This window comes from Dermochelys coriacea, chromosome 13, assembly GCF_009764565.3.
Source record: "Dermochelys coriacea isolate rDerCor1 chromosome 13, rDerCor1.pri.v4, whole genome shotgun sequence".
Lineage (NCBI taxonomy): Eukaryota > Metazoa > Chordata > Testudines > Dermochelyidae > Dermochelys > Dermochelys coriacea.
Genome location: NC_050080.1, coordinates 12,701,344 through 12,722,264, shown reverse-complemented (window position 1 = coordinate 12,722,264; position 20,921 = coordinate 12,701,344). Strand labels below are relative to the sequence as shown.

General features: G+C 37.8%; 1 protein-coding gene across 1 annotated transcript in view; it reads left to right on the top strand.

The window, feature by feature from the left end:
• The first annotated feature begins 11,175 nt into the window (after positions 1-11,175).
• The window catches only part of SPO11 (SPO11 initiator of meiotic double stranded breaks), a 34,095-nt gene continuing 24,349 nt past the window's right edge, over positions 11,176-20,921 (top strand). Inside the window, exons 1-6 of the mRNA XM_038370177.2 lie at positions 11,176-11,330; positions 13,810-13,923; positions 17,419-17,507; positions 19,140-19,206; positions 19,456-19,564; positions 20,159-20,245. Of these exons, the coding sequence (XP_038226105.1) occupies positions 11,176-11,330; positions 13,810-13,923; positions 17,419-17,507; positions 19,140-19,206; positions 19,456-19,564; positions 20,159-20,245 (621 nt within the window). The remainder of the gene's footprint in view (positions 11,331-13,809; positions 13,924-17,418; positions 17,508-19,139; positions 19,207-19,455; positions 19,565-20,158; positions 20,246-20,921) is intronic.

Below are 20,921 nucleotides of genomic sequence, written 5' to 3'. Positions count from 1 at the left end.
AGAATACTTTGTTTTGACTTTCTTGCATTGTTTTATTTCATTTGGACTTAAATTATAATGTTTTTTGAGGAAGAGCTGTGTGAAGCTCAAAATTTGCCCCTACCACCAACAGAAGTTGGTCCAATAAAAGATATTAGCTCACCTTCTTTTGTCTCTGTTATAAGGTTTTGAAATCTAAATGAAATATATCATCCTTATTGAAATGAAACATTTTGACATTATCAAAACCTTTTATTTTGGTAAAGGTGTTTCAGTGTTTACAAATCAAAATATTTTGGAATTTCCATTCCACAAAATATTTCAAGATTTTGATTTTTCATCCTGATCTGGGACAAAAACAACTTTCAAAATGTCATAATTTTTCCCAGAATGGAAATTCCAGTTTCTGACCAGCTCTATTTAAAATGTTCTTACCTTGGTTGCTAATCATGCAGACATTTAGGCATGGCCTGCACATAGTTTTGGTACCAGTATAATTATGTTGGTTAGGAGTGTGATTTTTTTACTGAAATAATTATAGTGATACCATCCTAATGTAGACATGGTTATGCCAGTGTAAAGCTGTTGATACCAGTATAGCATTTCTCCATAAAGTATACCAGTATTAGACACCTTTATAGTGGTATAACAGCATCCATATTTACCCATTGAAGTCAATGGGACTATTCACAGTAATAAAGTTAACCATGCACAAGTGTTTGCAACCTTAATGTGGAAACTGATGCTAATGTGTTGTAGAACATCAGGGGTTCCAATTTCAGAAAGGCATGCAGAGATGCTGCAGCAAGCCACTGTGAGCTGGATTCCAAATTAGGCCCTTCATCATACTTGTTTTAGTAAGAATTATGGCAAGCATCAAGGTCTAGTGGACAGAGCACTGAACAGGGGAGTTGTGAGACCTGGATTCTGTTCTAGCTCTGAAATTGGCTCACTGAGTGACTTTGGAAAAGTTGTTATGAGTATTGTTTTTATGTACTTCAAATGGCTTCCTGTGTGCAGCTCTTAGCATAAGTCACTTAGCCTCACTGTTACAGTGTGCTTAAAGATATTCAGATAAAAATACTATACAATGAGCTGTAGAATCATAATTTCTTTCCTACCCATATTGTTTAATGTGAATGAAGACCCATTAATTCAATTATGGAGAACCATTTAGAAACCCAGTTTGATGAACAACAAACTCATAGTATGACTGCAACATAAATCTAGAAAATCAACTGTATTTAAATTTAAATGAACAATTCCTTCCTGTTCCAATCTCATAAAATGGAACAGCTTATGTAGTGTAATAACGACTGGTAGGCAACAGCTATTACTTGTTTTTGTTACAACACTAACATGAGGCAACCTGAAGTTAAAATGAGAGGGTTAGGAATTGGCTTCCCTGATTCACTTCTGAGAGTTCTATAATTTTACTGAGACCATGATCTCATCCGGCTCTCCACACAGGGGAATCTGGATTGGTTGATGTAGATGTATCCTTCTAGTGGGACATCAGACTTTATTAATGACAGGTTTCAGAGTAGCAGCCGTGTTAGTCTGTATTCACAAAAAGAAAAGGAGTACTTGTGGCACCTTAGAGACTAACAAATTTATTAGAGCATAAGCTTTCGTGAGCTACAGCTCACTTCATCGGATGCATCCGATGAAGTGAGCTGTAGCTCACGAAAGCTTATGCTCTAATAAATTTGTTAGACTTTATTAAGTGACTTGAAGAAAAGCTGCAGTCTGATTAGTTGTAGAGGATGCTGAATATATGATTATCTCAGAATTAATGCACATAGTGGGATTAGCATTTTCACCAACCCCATCACTGCCCCAATTATTTCTGACTTCTCTTTGCCATGCCAGGATCCCGGTCTGGCATTCCATGCACACTCAGAACTCTCCGTGAAGGAATGATATAGATTTGGAAACATTCCAGCACAAACAAATAAGGGAAGCTTTAAAGATACACAGAAGAATGTCTGCAGAAAAAAATGGAATGACTTATAATAAATTAATGTGTGCTATCTGATTCTTAAGAAAGCACTATCTCATTCATGATGTGGGCACTAGAACCACCTATTGCTTATCAACTTTGCCTAAGGCACAAATGAATATTCTTGTACTGGAAGAGGTATATTTCTGATGGCATATTTCAATTTATTATAACACATTTTGGTTGCCAGCTTCTGGTTCATTTTCTGCAAGGCTACAAAGAACTGACTGATTCTGCCTGATTTTCCAAGCATCTGTCTGTTTACAAACTGTTAACTGTTGATAGTTATTCCAAATAACTATAGACTGTACACAACACAGTACTACTTAGACCATGTGGTTTGTCTTAACATAGGTTACACCATATTCAGTTAAATCTTGTGTCTCTTTTAAACAACCAAACACAGAAGAAGTTAGGCTTTTGCAGCAACATGGCATTAACATGTATTTATTTGACACCATACTCCTAACAGCTTGTGTGAAGTAATCCTGAGCTTGGCTGTTGAGATGTGAGATCCTTTCAGTCAGAGGCTGCATTACAAATCTTATTCTCTTTACTGGATTGTCAATGCACAGCTTTTGCACTGATTTAACTAAATCAGTAGAAAAAAATATTTAGTTAAATTGGTGCAATCTCCTAATACTGTATACTGGTATAAAAGTGTTCACACCAGTATAAAGGTGTTTACACCAATATAATTGCTGTCAGTACATTATACCATTATAGCTTGTTTTAGTAAATTCAATAAAGGGCCTTGACCAGCTATACATCAAGGTAAGACTACTACCTCCCTGCCTACTCTAGGATTTTATAATGTATTCACTATCATCTGTTGGTTATTTCATTTTAAAAACAAATATTTTTCCTAGTGGAGACATGGCTTCTATGCACTTGTCTACATGGGAAATTGACCAGAATACCTATTAGAATAAGCTATTTCAAAACAGCTATTCCAGAAGAGCTCCCCATATGGACACTCTGTTATGGAATAAAAGTCACTTTATTCTGGAATAATTAATGCACTTTGTGAGTAAACAAATTGTTCCAGAATAAAATTATTTTTATTCCAGACTAGAGTGTTTACAGGAAGACACATAGAGAATTATTGTGGAATACCTTATTCTGCAATAGCTATTCCCATCAATTTCCCTGTGTAGACAAGTACTTAGTCCACAGTCTTCCAAACTCTTACTTGGACCAAAGCGCTTTTTCCTTAGAGAGTATAGCAAGTACATTTTATTCAAACCTTTGAGGCCCTAACATGGGGCTGAGCTCTCTTCTGAATGACTGATGGTTCCTGAGGTCAGCTAGAGAGAGTTCTATATACTAGTAATTTGCCTATATCTGTCCTGGTACTGTAATTTTATTTACAAAATATTTATTTAACACCTTCCCATAGCTATGAGCTCTATGATCTTTTTGGCTGCAGGATGCCCTCGGGGCTTCTCTGGCTTGATACCTTTCAGTGCCCAGTCCTGATCCAGGAGCCAAAAAGTTGTTTGGAAGCAGACCCATGGAGCCAGGAATCAAGTTCATTAGCAGTTCCCATTGCCAAATGAGAAGTAAAAGTTATATCTTCCACCATGCTCAAATATGGAAGGTGGCTCACAACAATGCATCCATCTGACTCATCTGGGTTTGTTCTGAGCCCACAAAGAAGAGTGACCTACACACACATAAAAGGTCTATGAAAAAGTTTAAAGGAACTTAGAATTCATCATAGCAGGGAAATGTAGAAAACACATCAGAGATTAATTTTAAAAGCTTGTTATTGTTAACCAACTCACTAGAACCAGAACATTTACAAAACAAGTTGGTTAATCATGCTTTGGGATGAATTCCTTCTTAAATGTGAATGAAGTTGTTTTCTCTCCTCCCCTAACCCACACCTACACAGTCTCTCTCTCTCTCCTAATCTTTTATTTTACATCCCTCTTATTTCAGCCCCAGGACTCTTTAAAGCAAAGCTTGCCATTTGTCCAAAAGCATGTGTGTGTGTGGTGTTTTTATAGTGTGGACTAATTGACATTAGAAACTAGGCTAAAATTGCCAAATACATTTTAAATGGTGAATAATACTGATTTGAGTCTAGATTTCCAGGGATGAAAGGCTAGTCTATTAATCAACTGCCCCACCTAGCTCATTATTTGTAAGGCTCATAGTGCCCAATGTCAGTATAGGCTGCTACATCACCCTTTAACTTCACTTCCCCTAGACATTATTAGGTGACTAATAACAAGGGTCTAAATTCCATCCTGAGTTATACCTGTTACCATCAATTGGTTCACACCCATGACTTCAGTGGCATGGCATGAGTATAATTGAGAGCAGATTTTGGCCCAAAGAATCTATAATACACAGCACCTGGCACTGTGGGTTCAAAGAGCAAAATCACACTTGAGCTGGCATGTTTTTTAGGATTTGGCCAACATAAGGAAAATAGAAAAGGAACAAAATATTTTAGACATTTTGAAGCCAGACAAAAATGATGCAGCTGTTGTTGGGGATAGGCTCAATCACTAATTATTAGATTCAAGTTGTGACGTGAACAAGGTATAAAAGACATTCTGAATTAAATATTTTTACAGCATTCAGTGCCTGATTCAAAGGCTATTGAAAAACTTCCACTGTTGACTTAAAGGGGTTTGGATCCAGCCTTTACTGTGCAGACAGCTGTAGCAGCCTTTTGGGGGGAAGGGGAGGAAATTGCTTGCCTGTAATTCATCCATAATCCCTTGGATGCCAGAACCCATTTTATTATTTATTTAACTAATATAAAGGCATTTATTGAACAGCACTTGCGAGAATGAACAGTAGCCACATCATTTGAATTATCCAAGTGCCACATGCTTTTTAACGCTTATCAATGCAACCAGCAGATAAACAGGAGAAGACACAATTTAGTGTCTTGTCCATAGGATATCTGGACAATTTTTTATATTATTTACATGTCAGAAAAAGTCCATTCAACTGCAAAACAGACTATTTGTTTTGCTTTCATCATAATGTGGAGACTTGAAGTATTTATTAGAAGTGCTGACTCTATTGGTATTCTTTAAACCCTCACAACAATATAGTCTTTAAAAAAATAAAAGTAGTAATTATAGCTGAGGCTGATAGCACTGCCTATTATTAAGGTTACCAAACATTTTCCATTATAAGACCTTGTTGCTTACAACTTTGCCAAACTTTAACCATTTGGGAAGAAATTTTTCATACCAGATGTCTGCTTCAGGCTGATTTTTTGGGGAAATTTTCAGTTAAAATAGTTCACCATTTCCAAGAATGAGGTAAAGGAAAAATATTGTTTTGTCTATGTTAACAAATTCTGGCAACAATTTCTTTGAGAAGCATCCCATTCTTAGCAGCAGAGACTTGAAGTTTGGCAGGGGATGGCCCAGGTGATAGGGTTGTGCCATCTCTATGAAAATTTGCCTACGTTTGTCCAGGTTATAAACCTTTGAACAATCATACTTTGCACATGCTCAGTAAACAGTTTGGGAGCTAAATTTCCAGATTCCATCTGCACTCAGCATGCGCCACCGCAGGGCTGAATAAGACTTTCACTGTTGGGCCAGTTCCAGGCACCAGAACTGAAAGCAAGGAGCCTCTCTTGCCTGTGCTCCACCCCACCCCACTCTGCTAGTCCCAGTAGCTGGGCAAGGACACTGGGAGCTGGGGCAGACTTGGACTGGAAGGATGAGTCCAGATGAGTAAGACTAGGATAGCCTAGGCAAACAAACTGGAACTGGGACGAGAAGTCTGTGGTATGAAAATTGGACCTGACTAGTTGAGGAGAAAGTGACCAAGATGAGGAGTAAAGAAGGGAGAGGGTTGGGACAGCAATAGGTTAGGGGGATAGGGTAACAGGGGTTAAGCTTGGGGGAAATTGGCAAAAGAGTCTGTGCCCACTAGGAAACACTCCCATCTAGAGCCTGCAGTGGAACATCTCCAGACCTTGAGTCTCACCTTCCTCTGCTATCAGCAAATATCTGTGAAACCCACTGGCAAAGTGTCCCATTCCTCCCCTAGAGCTCGTCCACTTAGAGGATGACAGCCTACTATTGCCATCAGTTACTCCATTAGTAGCTCAAGAAGCAGATAGCTGTGTGGTGGATGTAAAGGTTCCACCCTTGTGGTGACCCATGTGGGTGTCAATATGATGTGACATGATGGAATTTATTTTTTTTCCAGTTTGCTTTTTGTTGGTGGTGGTGGTGGGTGGGTGTTTGTTGGTGTGAATGACTTCATCATAATGCATATGCACCAGGGGGCAAATTATGGTTTCTGAGACAACCTTAATTCTGGTCTATCCTATCTTTTGAATGCTTGACTGTGCAACCTTAATTATGTTCTTTTAACGTATTTTAACATATCAATACACCCATGTTGAAATAATGCCACTACAGTCTGAATACTAAATAGATCAAATACAATTTTCAGTTTCTGCCTTAAAACTTTTACACGTGTAAGTATATGGCACAATGAGTGGGCCTGAAGAAAGAATCAGGTTTCAGGAGTACCTATTTTGCTATGACACCTGGAGCTCAGGAATGGTAGTTGGTGGCTAGGGTGGTACTGGACAAGCACTGATTTATCAGCATGTAACAGGTGCTTCTATGCATGCTCAATAAAGATCATTTCCCTACTACTCTGCCTGCTGCTCACATATTGTGAACAAACAAAGTGTACACAACATTTGTACTGTAAGAGATAAGGAACATTTTGTTGATACTACTTTGTGAGTCTTGCTTTTACTCCATTACCCTTCTTGCCCGCTCTCCCCTCACCTTCCAAAAACAGTATTAACATCTCTAAAGGCATGAGGAAATGTTAGGTCTGAAAATCACTGTGACAGAGATTAGATGCAAGCTTCCTTTCCACAAAAGACAAGACCTGTCAGAATTTATATATGGCTAAATGATTCAAGACAAAGAAAAGGGTCAGAAACTAAAATCCTTCTGTTATAGACTTGGCTAACTGGATAGTAAATGACTTGCAGGTGTTTCTCACTCAAATGTTAGGTAAGATTAAAACATGTATTAGATTTTCTTTTTTATCAAATCATGTCAAATAGAAAGGGATATACCATTTGTAAACTGTTAGTGGTGCGTGACTTTTCATCTCCTATTTCCCTGGGCTTTGTTCATATAAATGGTAGGTGAGGGATCTGGCTTCCCTCCTCCACTAACTTGTTCACAGTAAAAGCTGCTGGTTCACGCAGAAGGTCTATTTTTCCAGTTTTGTCCAAATCATAATTTTAGGACGCTGAAAATCAATGGAAACTTGATATAACTTACTAGCTGCACTCCCAGGAAGCTCTTCAATGACGTCTGTGGACATTTTCTGCTTTTGTTGTTGTTTTTTAAAGTATCACTGAGCAGAAGAAACTGGTATGCCAGCTTCCACCAACCTACTAAGCATTCCTAACTGGCTCACATATTTATCATTGTACCTGGTCTCATGCTGTCACAGACTAAAAGGGTTCTTCCTTCTATGAGATCAAGGGCATTATGTTTCCCAATGTGATAAGTGTAAATAGGAATATAAGGATGGCAGAACTAAGCGAACCAGTCTTGCTTGTACGCTGCTGCATGACATTTTATAGGCCTCTCCCTCTGTTTAGGATTGATTACTTAGAATTGATTTTCACCCACAGTTTGAAAATAACTGACTCGATATCTCAATGCCACTATGGCTACTGGTCCTTTAAAGTAATTAATTATGGCCTAGTTAGTGAGTGAGGAGTATCATCACAATCATGGAAAAATCACTGTAGGGAAGAGACTGATCAGACCAAATTAAAAATATATCTTCTTCAGATAAAGTATGCAATGAACAGAAAAAAGGATTTAAAGCCCACATACTTTGATATATTAGTCTATGGAGTACTTTGCTTGATACAGCTGTTAATATAGGAAAAACTTGTAGGTCTAGGGTCAGTTAAAAATGTGCCATTAAGCTAAACATGCACTTTAATTTAATGTAATACTTTTTACTTTTGACTGGACCCACAAATCCAACCAGAAAAGTCTCTTCAGTCATTTACAGAAATTATTTTAAAATTTGATAGACCATGTTATAGTATAATGACCTTTTAAAAATATCCTTAAATAAAGCATACATTTGTAAAAGCAGACAAAACCTAATGAAGGGAACTTTTTGGCACAAGGATATTTTTTAATTGTGCTAACAAATACAAATGTATCTCATTATCTACCTTGTGCAGTTTTGTCAAGGACTAGTGCAGCTATAGGTTAAAACCTAAAGCAATTACTTTTTCTTATGTCTGCTGTCTGTGCTGTTCTCTACTGCTCATGTGCTTACAGACACACAGCAAATGTTGAGGCAATTGTGTCACTGATGCTTCTTTTGCTCCCTCTTTCTCTTTCCATTTCAGCATCAAAAAATGGATTGTTATTTGTTCATTCTGTCATTTTTTTCTTCTCATATATGTGGAAAACTTTGAGTCAATACTTGGGGCTCTAACTCATTTTTTTTATTGAGATCTATCAGAGTTTGCCAAGTAAAAAATGAATTAGGACCTCAGGAAATAGCCCAATGGTTGTAGATTTACTGATAATTTTCTGGATCCTAGTTTTATGTGGGCATTTTGTTTGTTTTGAATAAAGATTGAGACATTGAGCAGTTTTATTATTTATTATTATTATTTTATTATTGTTGATTATTGCTCTCAATTCCTACATACACTTTGCTAATACTGAACGAAGCATTCAGTATTTGGGTCATGCTTTTTTAAATTGAGGTTTACTGCTTTGCTGGAAGAAATAAGTCATTAAAATACCTCCCTGCAAGTTCACATATGCAGTTTTATTTGAAATCTGTTGCTAAGGGCATTGTATAATTTTGTCAGTTCTATATCAAACAAAAATCTACAACTCTGTTGATTTTGACAAGGAGTTACTGAAAAGAGCTACGGGGATTTTGCATAAATATTTCCTGAGTGATCTGAAGATACCTAAAGATCAAAGAGTCAAGATTAAAGATCTGAGAATTTAAAGGATTTATTAATTCTCTCTTCTTTTGTATGCCTCTGATAATTGCAGCACTTTGTTTTCATGTTATCATAGGATGAGGTTTTCCTTGAATGAATATGTTTGTGGATTTGCTACTACCAAACCAGGCTGGATTTGAACTGCTTACTCCAACAAGTATAGGGAGCAAGGGTTCATTGATGGTAGCAACACTGCCAGTGAAGACCAGCTGCTAGTGGTTGCCAAGTTTTTAAGCACCATGACATCAAGTCTTCCTAGGACAAGTCTAAGCAACACAGTTAGATGTTAGGCAGCCCACAACATTGCTAACTACAGTGTAGCAAAACTGGTGTTAGTAACAGTGGAAATTTTTAAAAAAAATGTAGACATGTTCAATGTGCATATCCCCCAACTTACCCCCAATCAAGTGTCTAAACCACCACTTTCAGCCTGACAATTATTATGATGTCGTTATGTGTTGATAATACAAAAATCTTTGATATATCAAAAACTGTAAAGGTGAAGACAGCATAAAATAAATTCTCCAACTTTGCTTTTTCTTCTGCAGTTGGGCTTCTCCCAAAAAGAAAGGAATAATCTTGCCACAACAACCACTACTAAAGAAACAGAGGACAGATTTCTACTACATATGCATGCAACAGCGAGAGGGCTCAATGGTAACTGTGATCAGATTGCACTAGTGAGAAAGCAGAAATTGGCTCATGCAGGGTTGCAGACTATAGGTTTTCAGAAGTTCTCCTTAAGCCAGGGCATCTCTTTTTAAAGGTGGCATGAAAAGAAAGGTTGTTAGTTTTTTTAAAGAGAGAGAGAACTAAAAGTCTTACTAACAACAGGAGGAAACAGTGTATGGAACACTTGAATATGATAAAAACTTAAATCTATTGTATTTATTCCTGCAAGTGCACAGAGTTTCCCATTTCCAGCATCCTGGCATCCCAATTGGAGTGACACTGCAAAATGCTCTCTGGCTAAGGATATCCCACACCAACTCCCATGATTTTATCATGCAATAATTAGTGGGGTTTTTTTCAAAAAGCCCAAGCTCCTGGAATCCAGTGATCCAGAACCCCAGTTTTCAGTTTTTTAAAAGTAAGTTTCTAGCCCTCCTGTTTGTAGAGAGAAACTTGAAAACATGACTCAGATATACACTGAAGTCTCAAACAGAAGACAAATAAAAAGACAAAATATTTATTATTTTTCAAAAACCCATAATTTTAAGTCAGAGTCTAGGGGGAGGGGGAAGATAACTCATTATTTTTTGAATATTTGGGATTGGTAAAATATTCCACTGCAGTTTTCAGTGTCCTCTCTTTATCTCTTCTCTAATAACCCAGCCATACGAAGACCTCTCCTAGCCCCTTCCCTTCTCCTGCTTGTTGCACTCTGTCCGGGAAACAGCATATGGATACTCTTCATTGCCTTGTACTTCTGGATAGCTTTCGTTGGTCAGACACAGACTTAGGCTGCCTGCCACTGACCTGGGTACCTGCCCCTAAACTTTCCTCTCAGCTTCTCAACACCTGTGCCAGCCTTGCGCCCCTGCAGCCCCTTTCTCTTTTCCTCAGCCTAGGACTCCTTTCACCCCCACTACTTGCTTGCAAGTGCACACCTGGACCACTGTACAACCCTTTGTCCCTGCCTAGGATCCACTTATTCTCTCCACATGTGGTGCTCTTTCTACATGGCAGCTATTATCATGCTATTTAAAAAGTCCACCTCGCCTCTCGTTAGCCACCTGACTGCACGAGTAGGGATCGAGATTGAGCAATCAAGGCTCAATCAGTGCATGCTTTCGGGAAAGTCATTAGTCACTAAGGGTGTGAAAAGCCACTGGTCAGCCGGAAAGGGTGGGAAAAGCCATTGGTCAGCCAAAAAGGGCAGGACAAGAGGTGTCAGTCAGAGAGGGTGGGAAAAGTCATTGGTCAGCCAGAAAGGGCGGGAAAAGAGGTGTCAGTCAGAGAGGGTGGGAAAAATCATTGGTCAGCCAGAAAGGGCGGGAAAAGCCATTGGTCAGTCAGAAAAGGCGGGAAAAGCCGTTGGTCTCACACTGCTCCTCCTCCTCACTGACTGGGCCTTTACTGCCCCTATTATTGGGTTGGGGAGGGTAGAAATTTGATGTTTGATGCCCATAATAGCCCATTTTAATCCCTTTGCTCAGGGTGTCACCTCTTCTTCAGAATGTCTTTGTCCCTGCCCGGGGAGACAGACTGGTCTGCATTCACCTTATTGGACCACCACAGGGTTTCCCTGCTACGTTCCATCAAGGAGGCAGCCAGCGAAGAGAACAGAATTGGGGAAACCGGCCCCTCCAATAACGGTTGCCAGATCACTAGGTAAATCTTGACAGGGTGAAGTTTCAAAGGGTACTCAGACAATCTTCCATTGATGTGGGTGTAGCAGGTACCTGCACCATTGCACACACAGTGTCTCAGTTCCTCCATGTCCAGGCAAGACACAAGTTCCCCTATAAAAATATGATATTGACACAGGCAAAAAGGGTACCTGTGACACTGCACATACATAGTGCTATAATTCACTCATACCAGTGTGGAAAATAACAATCCTCCCCAAAGCCCATTGGCCTAGGCAAAAACAGGCACCTGCACCATTGCACACACGCTGCCCTGATCACTCATGCTAATGTGGAAGGATGAAGCCCCCAAAATGCCCCATTGGCTTGAGCAAAATAGGTACTTGTGTCACTATACAGACATAGTGTACTGATGGAACTATGTCGTCCCAGTGTGGAGGATGTGCCCTAAAGTCCCTCGTTGTCAGAAATGTCACAGCACACACACAGCATCAGAGCATCAGGTTTCACATATGCAATCACATACCTACTCTAAATAATAGAGTTTAATATCAGTTTTTTCAAAACCATAATTTGTATATTCTATTGCTTAAATTAAGAATGAAGATAAATAAAATTAAATATTTTTATTTATCTTCATTCCCAGTTTAAATACAAACTCAGATTAACATTTAGTATAAAATTATTAGTCTCACAAACTGCAGATTTGCATTTGGAATAGTTTTACTTTTGGGTCTCCATTTCATTGTTTGCTAAAAGTACTATAAGACCAATTCTTTAACAGTTTTTTTTCTTTTATGACATAATTATTTAAGCGCATTCCATGTACTGTGCCAAACTACTAAATGTTCATGTGTGACCTGTTAGAAATGAGCTAACAGGCTGTATCCTGGTGTAAGATCTATAATGCCTAGCACGTCTTAGCCCAGATTTCATTATTATTAAGCCAAAGTGCATTTAAATAGGCATAGTCGGCCAGCACTGTGTGCTAATTTACTAGAACTTAGTTTATCTCTTGAAAAGGAGATGGAACAGAGGAAAGAATATATGTAAGCTGGTAGAATTTTGCAACCCTCCCAGCTTCTGATGGCCCAGAATGCAAGAATAGGATAGGAAATGGAAGCCTGGACCTTCCATTTGATAGTGTAGAGCAGACCATGCATTTTATTACAGAAATGGGAAGAGACCTGGCAAAACAGTCTGAGTTGTGCAAATCTGAGGCAAACTTCAAGATGCATATGGAACATAAAAGATAACTATGGTATCTAAAGAAATAGAGTCAGAAGAGGCTAATGATAAAAGTATCTAAAAGAGGCATGTCAATGCCAAAATTTGGATGATCTATCTATCTATCTATCTATCTACCATTCTGTCCTAGGTATTTATATGTCCTTCATCACCATAGCATCTGAGTATACATCTTACCTGCAGAACAGCCCTATTCAGCTTTGCTTTCCTATTTTACTCTCTCCTTCTCTACATTTTACAGTGTTTCACCTTTTGCCCATTTTCTCTGCACTCATTAAAATCTTTTTTAGAAGTCATTAAGTTTTAGGAAGTAGAGTATATGTCTGAAGGTCAAGAGATAGGGGACTCAATTATGCAGCTGCTTCACAATGGCAAGTGAACTTATGCAGGGGCTGTATGATCAAGCCTTTTTATTTTTATTAACTTTACAACTGTGGTGCTATTTGACCTTAGCGACAAAATTGGGTTGCAGGCAGAACATTGGGCCAAAATATATTGAATATATATTGAATATATTTTCTAGTTCTTACCCAGATTTATACTGGCACACTGTGCACTTGTAATTTTAAGGACAGCTCAGAGGTTGGAATCAGATTGCTTATGAAAATAAAAGGCATCTGTCACAACACTTGAACAAACCTACTATTTTGCTATCAGGGATTTGCTACATGGTTAGTTTGTCCGCTTAGGTGAAAAACATAGATTTTGTCCTTTTCACTGTGCATCTTTTGAGCCAAATCCTTCATATAATTAAAAACCTCAACAGTTCATTCAGGGCAGCAGATCAAAAGGTTAATGGTTATGGTACAACCGGAATTATTTGTACTCTTGAATATTTTTGCAATTTACAGCATTTAAAAACAAGTTAACCCAAATCATAGCCAAAACCAGTATTACATCATTTAAACTAAAACATTAATAATTAGTCTCAAACCAACCAGTTGGTCTGAAAATTCAGCTGATTGAAAATCTGATGGTATGAGGAGTGGTTGGAAATGTATTTTTAATTTGTGCAACTCAGTCATGCATGTGGAATGGCAAATCAAGGATTCTAGGGAAACTAAGCAAGACAATGTTCAGGAAAGTAGTAGTGGGAGACTGTTTTATTATGCATCTTTAAAACCAATACATAAATTATAGCAATTAAGATTTTAAATATTTGTTGTAGAATTTAGGGGAGGGAATCAATGGTAAGAATTGACAGTGAATTATGGTTAATCATACAAAACTTTAATTAATATTCATTGTTTCAGTTCTGAGATCCTTGGAGCAATAGAAAATGTTATACAAGATATAGTTACAAGTCTAGCCAGAAACAAAGCACCTGTTCTGACCTTGGTTAACAGATCAGATTGGGGAAATATACAGTAGGTATTACTAGTGTGTGTGTTTGATTATTATAACTGGCACAAATGGTTGTTATTTGTCTCCATTAAATATTTTCAAATGAGCCCACGTTATGAAATCCCATGTACAACAAAATCAATAAATGACTTCATGCTTTTTGGCTTCAGCTGATCAACTCTAGGAGTCAGGAATGAAATTTTTTGCTCAATGTATTCTGGGTTTTGGAGTGTGGGTTTGTCTTCTTTCTCTGAAGCATCAGCGATTGCCACAGCTGGAATTGGGACACTGCTTAGAGTAGACCAGTGCTGTGAGGTGGTTCTGAAATTCTCTTTCTCAGGTGCTTGGCTGGTGGTCTTGCTCACATGCTCAAGATCTTACTGATCACCATCCATATATGGGGCCAGGGAGGAATTTTCACTCAGGTCAGATTGACAGTGACCTTGGGGAGATGGAGTTCATTTTCCTTTGCACATGGAACATGGGTGGCTTGCTGGCAACATCTGAGTATATGTCACTTAATCAAATCCCTGCCACTGCAGGAGCCTATGGCATTGTTGCACCCATTCTTTACCTGTGGCGCACTTGGTGGAGTGTCATTGGGTAGTGCTAAGGCCAGTGAAGTTCAGGAGGTCCCTTCTGATCTAAAACTCTATGACTATAACTTGATTTGTTAAAAAAACAAAAAGCAACCACCAACCTTAAAAGCTGTTTTAAAAAAAAGTGACCTTTAATAATCATTATGCACAAAGAGTCATTAGGGACCACAACAGAGGAACACAATGTGGAGGGGAGAGTGACAGCACTGTAAAGGGAGAAGAAAGGAGAGAAAGGTCATTCAGAGGATATTAGACTATCCTTTTCTGGTGGGAAAAGAAAACACAGATAATGGGTTGCATGTGATTGAGAAACCTGGTTCAGGCTGGATCTATTTCTTTAATTCATTTTCTCTGTTTTCTCAATTTCTTCTCTCTGTTCTCCCTCATGTTATCGCCTCATCTCAATCTCTGCTTCTTTCATCTACTTTGTGATGTTTAGGCTTTTACCCTTTTTGCTATTCTCTCTCCTTTCTGTCCTCTTATTTTAGTGTCTTTCCTTCCCTGAATACTGTTTCTTTGTTGCTCTATTCTGAGTGCACTTGCAGGAAATTATTATATAAGGAATTCTTATATAATGAGAATACAAAACTACTCACAGTGAAAAACTGAAGAGCCTAAAGATATTCAGTTAACCAAAGGGCTTTGTATGGTCCGGTGGATTTAATGGTTTATGTCCCTATAGTTTCAAAAAATGTTTTCTTATATGGCAATAAAATTAAAATAGTATAACAATCTTTGGCAATGTTAGGGCACTGACATTCCAGGCTAGGAGACCAAATATGAGATATTATATGCCATCAGATCACATAGGAAGAAAAAAAGTGTTTGAATCAAAACAAATGAATACCATAGTGTTAAAATAAGGTGTTAGCAATTAAATAAAAATAATTACACCCTTATTTATGATGGGCCAAATTCCAATCTCAGAGAGGTAGTTCCAACGAAGTAAGGCACCTATAGTCCACTTTGAGGTGAAGCCTAGAAGAAAGCAAATAAAAGGAAGTAGGAGCAGAACGGGTGGCAGTATGTTCCCCTTTTCCCCAGGAGCCTTTCCAGAGCAGGAAGGGGTGGAACTAGGGAATAACTCCATACTTAGCATGTTCCTCATAAACACGAGTACGTATCCAGTTGGATGTCTGTCTGAAAATAAGTAGTACTGGTCCCTACAGTAGTACCATTAGTTACCACTATCCAATTATACCTCCTTCAAAAAGGAAGATATTGTAAAATCATGGAGAGGAGAATCAGCAGGGAATTCTTCTGCTAGAGTGAAAGGCCAGGTAGCACTGCTGGACCTCTGACATAATGCAAGGTTGGAGCTTCCTTTATCCAAGTGTCTCTGAGAGCCACAGTGTTTACAGCTTATTCTCAGTATTTCCCTGCAGAGCTCAGCATAGTGCTCCCTCAAGAGAACGCTTCTCACATACAGCATGAAGTCAACCTAACTGAATGTCCTGGGCCCTCTGTTCCCTTTTCATGAATTTTACAATATGTAGGTACACTACAGGGTACATCCAACTGAAAAGCAGGAATACCCCTCTGCAGTGTTGCAGCCCAAGAGCAAAAAGTTGTTTAAAAATAAAAAGCCAAATACTATGGATTTGAGAGAAGATTTTCATTGCTGTTCTTTTTTCTCACAAGTATTGTCTATAAAGCACCATATTCAGTTATGATGCTATTATACTCAATAAAATAATTATTTCTACCATCACCCTAAGTCTGATAATTTTGAAAAGTGTCATCATTCTATGTTGCATCAGATTTGAAGATGATGCTTATAACATTTGTCAAAATACTTCAATTTAGCTTTGATATTACAAAATAACAATGAACAAAAACCTTGTTGCTCTAATAGCTTCAATTATGCAGTTTTTCTCTTATTTATTTAGATTGTAGTGCTTGTCTGTTGTGACACCCTGCACATTCTCATGCTGTGCTGTGTGGTGTGTTCTGCCACCCAAAGGATGCATGAGGCAATACATGTGACAAGTAAAGAACTAGAGAAGTGTTATGACAGGTTTCAGAGTAGCAGCCGTGTTAGTCTGTATTCGCAAAAAGAAAAGGAGTACTTGTGGCACCTTAGAGACTAACAAATTTATTAGAGCATAAGCTTTCGTGAGCTACAGCTCATTTCATTGGATGCATCCGATGAAGTGAGCCATAGCTCACGAAAGCTTATGCTCTAATAAATTTGTTAGTCTCTAAGGTGCCACAAGTACTCCTTTTCTTTTAGAGAAGTGTTATGTTAGTGTATTAGAAACTATTATTGTAATTTTAATATTGATACTTTTTAAAAGATCAGTTATTAAAAAACAGGATAAATACATGCAGAACTCTTGTGGGAACATTGTGCTTTCAAACAAAAATGATCTATAGCAACAATAATAATTATAGAAATCATTTTTACCAAATAAGAAATGGCACTAGGAAAAATTTTATTCTGATTGTACCTTTCGATAATCTGGCGACTGTTAATCCTGCAACTGTGAAATTGACAAAAAGAAATTTCGATGAATCCATTTTTGAGGCAATAGGGAACAAAAGATGTTTGATCCACAAAGTTTTATAGACGGAGTTGAGGCACTTTGCTAAAATTGTCAAGGACATCTAAAATAAATATTGTTAGTATTTTGCTAATATAGAGTAATTGGATGGAAATATAAACACCCTATTGTTCCAGGAGGTGGGGTAGTACAGAAACAGCATAGTGGATCACCAGGTAGCTAGTAACACTAGCTTTCCAGATGGGTTCAGCCACCCCATTGATGTTAATGGGGTTCTGCATGGGTCCTGAAAATTGCACTAGCAGTTCTGATTGCAGGAATAGAAGCTTAGTGTGAACTACCTGGCACAAAATAACTAATTGTACTTTCCCTTCATCAACTTACATTTTTATTTTATTTGTTCACAAAATGTCAGGTTTAAAGATTCTGTAGGTCTACAGATGAAATCTCATTATACCACAAGAAAAATAAAAAGTGACTGCCCCAAATCAGCACCAAAATTTGGTAAGCTAAAAATATAGCAACAGAGTTCTCTATTAGTTTTTTCTTTTGTTTTAGGTTTGTTTATCATATTGCAATATTCTGTAGAAGAAATAAAACATACTTTGTGTCATTAGAAGTATATAAATAAAGTAAAACCTAGATCTATCTTCTAAGCCCCAGTCCTCACCCAGTCTTTCCCATCTCTGTTAAACTGTAATGTTAATTGTCATAGAAATAGTTAAAAATTAACACAGAACCTTTTTGACTGATACAGTAGAAATTAGTTTCTGTGCTGCTGGTGTATGTATTCAACTGCACCACCAAGCAAAACACCTGTTTCCATCACTTTCTCTCTCCCCACTGGGATCTGGCATCCAAACCCTCTGCTTAACAAGGTCAGTTCAGTTGAGGGTGACCAGAGCTTAATTTTCAATGAAAAAGATGCTGGGGGCTCAAGTAAGTTTTTTATATTAATTGCTGATGTGGCAAGCTGAGAGGTACCGGGGCTATTAACTGCCAAGCCTAGAGGTGCCAGGGCTCAGCCTTGGCAAGTCCTGGCACAAATTAAGCACTGAGGTGACCCCCTCAATCAGGATAAGCTAAGCACAGTTCTGCTGCCCTTTACTCATACAATAACAATATTTAATTACTCCCACATTCAATACTAAAGTGATCTGTAACCCAACACTAGCCAAAATTGATCACTTGGGCAACACAGCTGTGTCTGCTGGATACCTAGGCAGACTAGGTGTATTCATGTAAATACAGTCTGGTCCTGAACAGTGTTTCCTCTAATTTTTCCCACCCATGTATGGAATAAATTTTGTTATATGCACCGATATGGAGGTGATGTGATGTGTGACACATCACCTCCATATTGGTGCACATAACAAAATTCATGTGACGGGGTAGGACCGAGCGGTTTCGAGTGTGGGAGGGGGATCAGGTTTGGGGTGCAGAGGGGTGAGGGCTCCAGCTGGGGGTGTGGGCTCTGGGGTGGGGCTGGGGATGAGGAATTTGGGGTGCAGAGGGGCTACCTGGGACTACAGTGGGGAGAGAGGACTCGCCCCCAGCTCTCTCTCCCTGCAGCAGCACCTAGGCTAGAGGGGAGAGGTGCTCATCACTAGCTGTCAGGGGAGAGCTCATTCAGACCTTGCTTACAAATCATAATTTGAAATTATAAGGTTGGCCAACATCATCAAAACAAAAAAACAAAACAAAAAAACAGCTGTGTGAGGAAGCTAGTTTTTGTTCATAGTTTTCAAACCTGTTATGCTTTTTCAGGTACAAGTATTTTATCATATACTGTATATGCTTTTAAAGCATGCATTATTGTTTTGATTTCAATTCAAATTTCCAACCAATGACTAAATTGGAAACACTGCATGTAACTAGTTGACCACTGGGGGGTTATGTGTTGGGGAAATCCAGGAAAGATGTAGGGAAATCCCTGTTGCACACATATTTTTGCAAACACGGTTTTGAAAATGTGGGATACAACTGTTAAATTGTTAAAAATAAATGGGTTACTTTACAAAAAATAACTAAGATCCTATTCCATTGTTTTCATTTATAATATAATTTAGTTTATTTATTCTATAGCTTTATACTGGATAAGTTTAAAATATTATTGCAAAGTATTTTATTTTCCAGCTCTAATTCTTAAAATATTATCTGTGATCTACAAGATGGTGCAGAACAATACATATGCAACCAAACGGTAATGGACTGCATTTCTCTAACTGCAAATCAAAAATATATTTTAAGAATTTTATATAGATAAGGGAAGAACCTAGCTATTAAGCTTGTCAAATATAATAACGCATTTTTGTACGTAAAATATTTCAAACTGATTTAATTATTCATGTACTCATTAAAATGTTCTTTTACAATCTCAGAATCCTATAATTCAATCAGTATTGTATTAAAATTAGTTTATTTTTAAAAATATGATATTTTATCTTGATAGAGATATATATTACAGTGATACACTACTATTTGGTAGCCAGAGTGTTGTGGATAATATAGTCAATGACATTTCCTGCATGCTTAAGATACCTAGGAGAAGTCTACATATAGTAAGTAGTTGCATATGGTTATTATTATTAAATCATATATATTGCATTATATGAATAACTGAAAAACTAAGAAAATGATTGGTAGGAAGCATGTATGTAGCAAAAATTAAAAATTGTAATTTTGTTAAATAAAATACACTCTTTATTTATTATTTTTATAATGCTGACAGATGTATTAGAGCTTGAGGTGAAATGCTGGCTCCATTGAAGTTGATCGGAGTTTTGCCATTGACTTCAATTAAACCAGGATTTCAGCCTTAGAATCTAAGGCCTTGATTCAGTAATTTGTGCTTGAGTGGTTTGCTGATTTGGGGTCTAAATGAGAGTTTAACATATCAAACACAGAAACATGGCATCCTTTCAAATTTTATATTTGTTTCATGCCTTGACATTTGTAACATTTTTTTCTCTGTAAACACAATTAGTAGCATATGTTAAGTTATGTAGGATGAATGAACTAAAAAAATCTGTATTTCATGATGATCATAATGGTCAGTAATAGCTTATTTCTGGTCAGAAGTTTTTTTTGTAGCTGACTCCAACTTTTCCTAGCCAATGTACAAAATTTACTATACAAAACTATTTTTCCCCCAGCTGTCTACAACTAAAGGTTGCATTGCTGGTAACTTAAGTTATACTGAGGAAGATGGTACAAAAGTGAATTGTACATGCAGTGCAACAGTATGTATTACTAATATTAACATTTTTATGTCCATATTTGTGTGATTTCCTATATTTTTTGTGACCTAATTTATTAACGTATGTACATTTGTGCCTGTGGCAAACTTAGACATTACTGTACTTTTAAACTCTCACTACTAATGCCCACGTCCTACAAATGTTATACATTCATAATTCTTAAGGAATGCGGCAAAAGTTTTACATGAGAAAGGACTGTAAGATCAGAACTTCCATATACTTTTGAATGTTATCTCTGTGTGCTTTATGTAGTCTAAATTTGGGGGTCAGCTATAGAATCAACAGAAAGACTTACCTCTTGGGAAGAGCAAACTATGCTTACATTACATTACAGTATCCCCGATACTGTCACGGCTAACCTGGTGGCAGAACTTTGTGACTTTGTCCTGACCCATAACTATTTCACATTTGGTGACAATGTATACCTTCAAATCAGCGGCACTGCGATGGGTACCCGCATGGCCCCACAGTATGCCAACATTTTTATGGCTGACTTAGAACAACGCTTCCTCAGCTCTCGTTCCCTAATGCCCCTACTCTACTTGCGCTACATTGATGACATCTTCATCATCTGGACCCATGGAAAAGAAGCTCTTGAGGAATTCCACCATGATTTCAACAATTTCCATCCCACCATCAACCTCAGCCTGGACCAGTC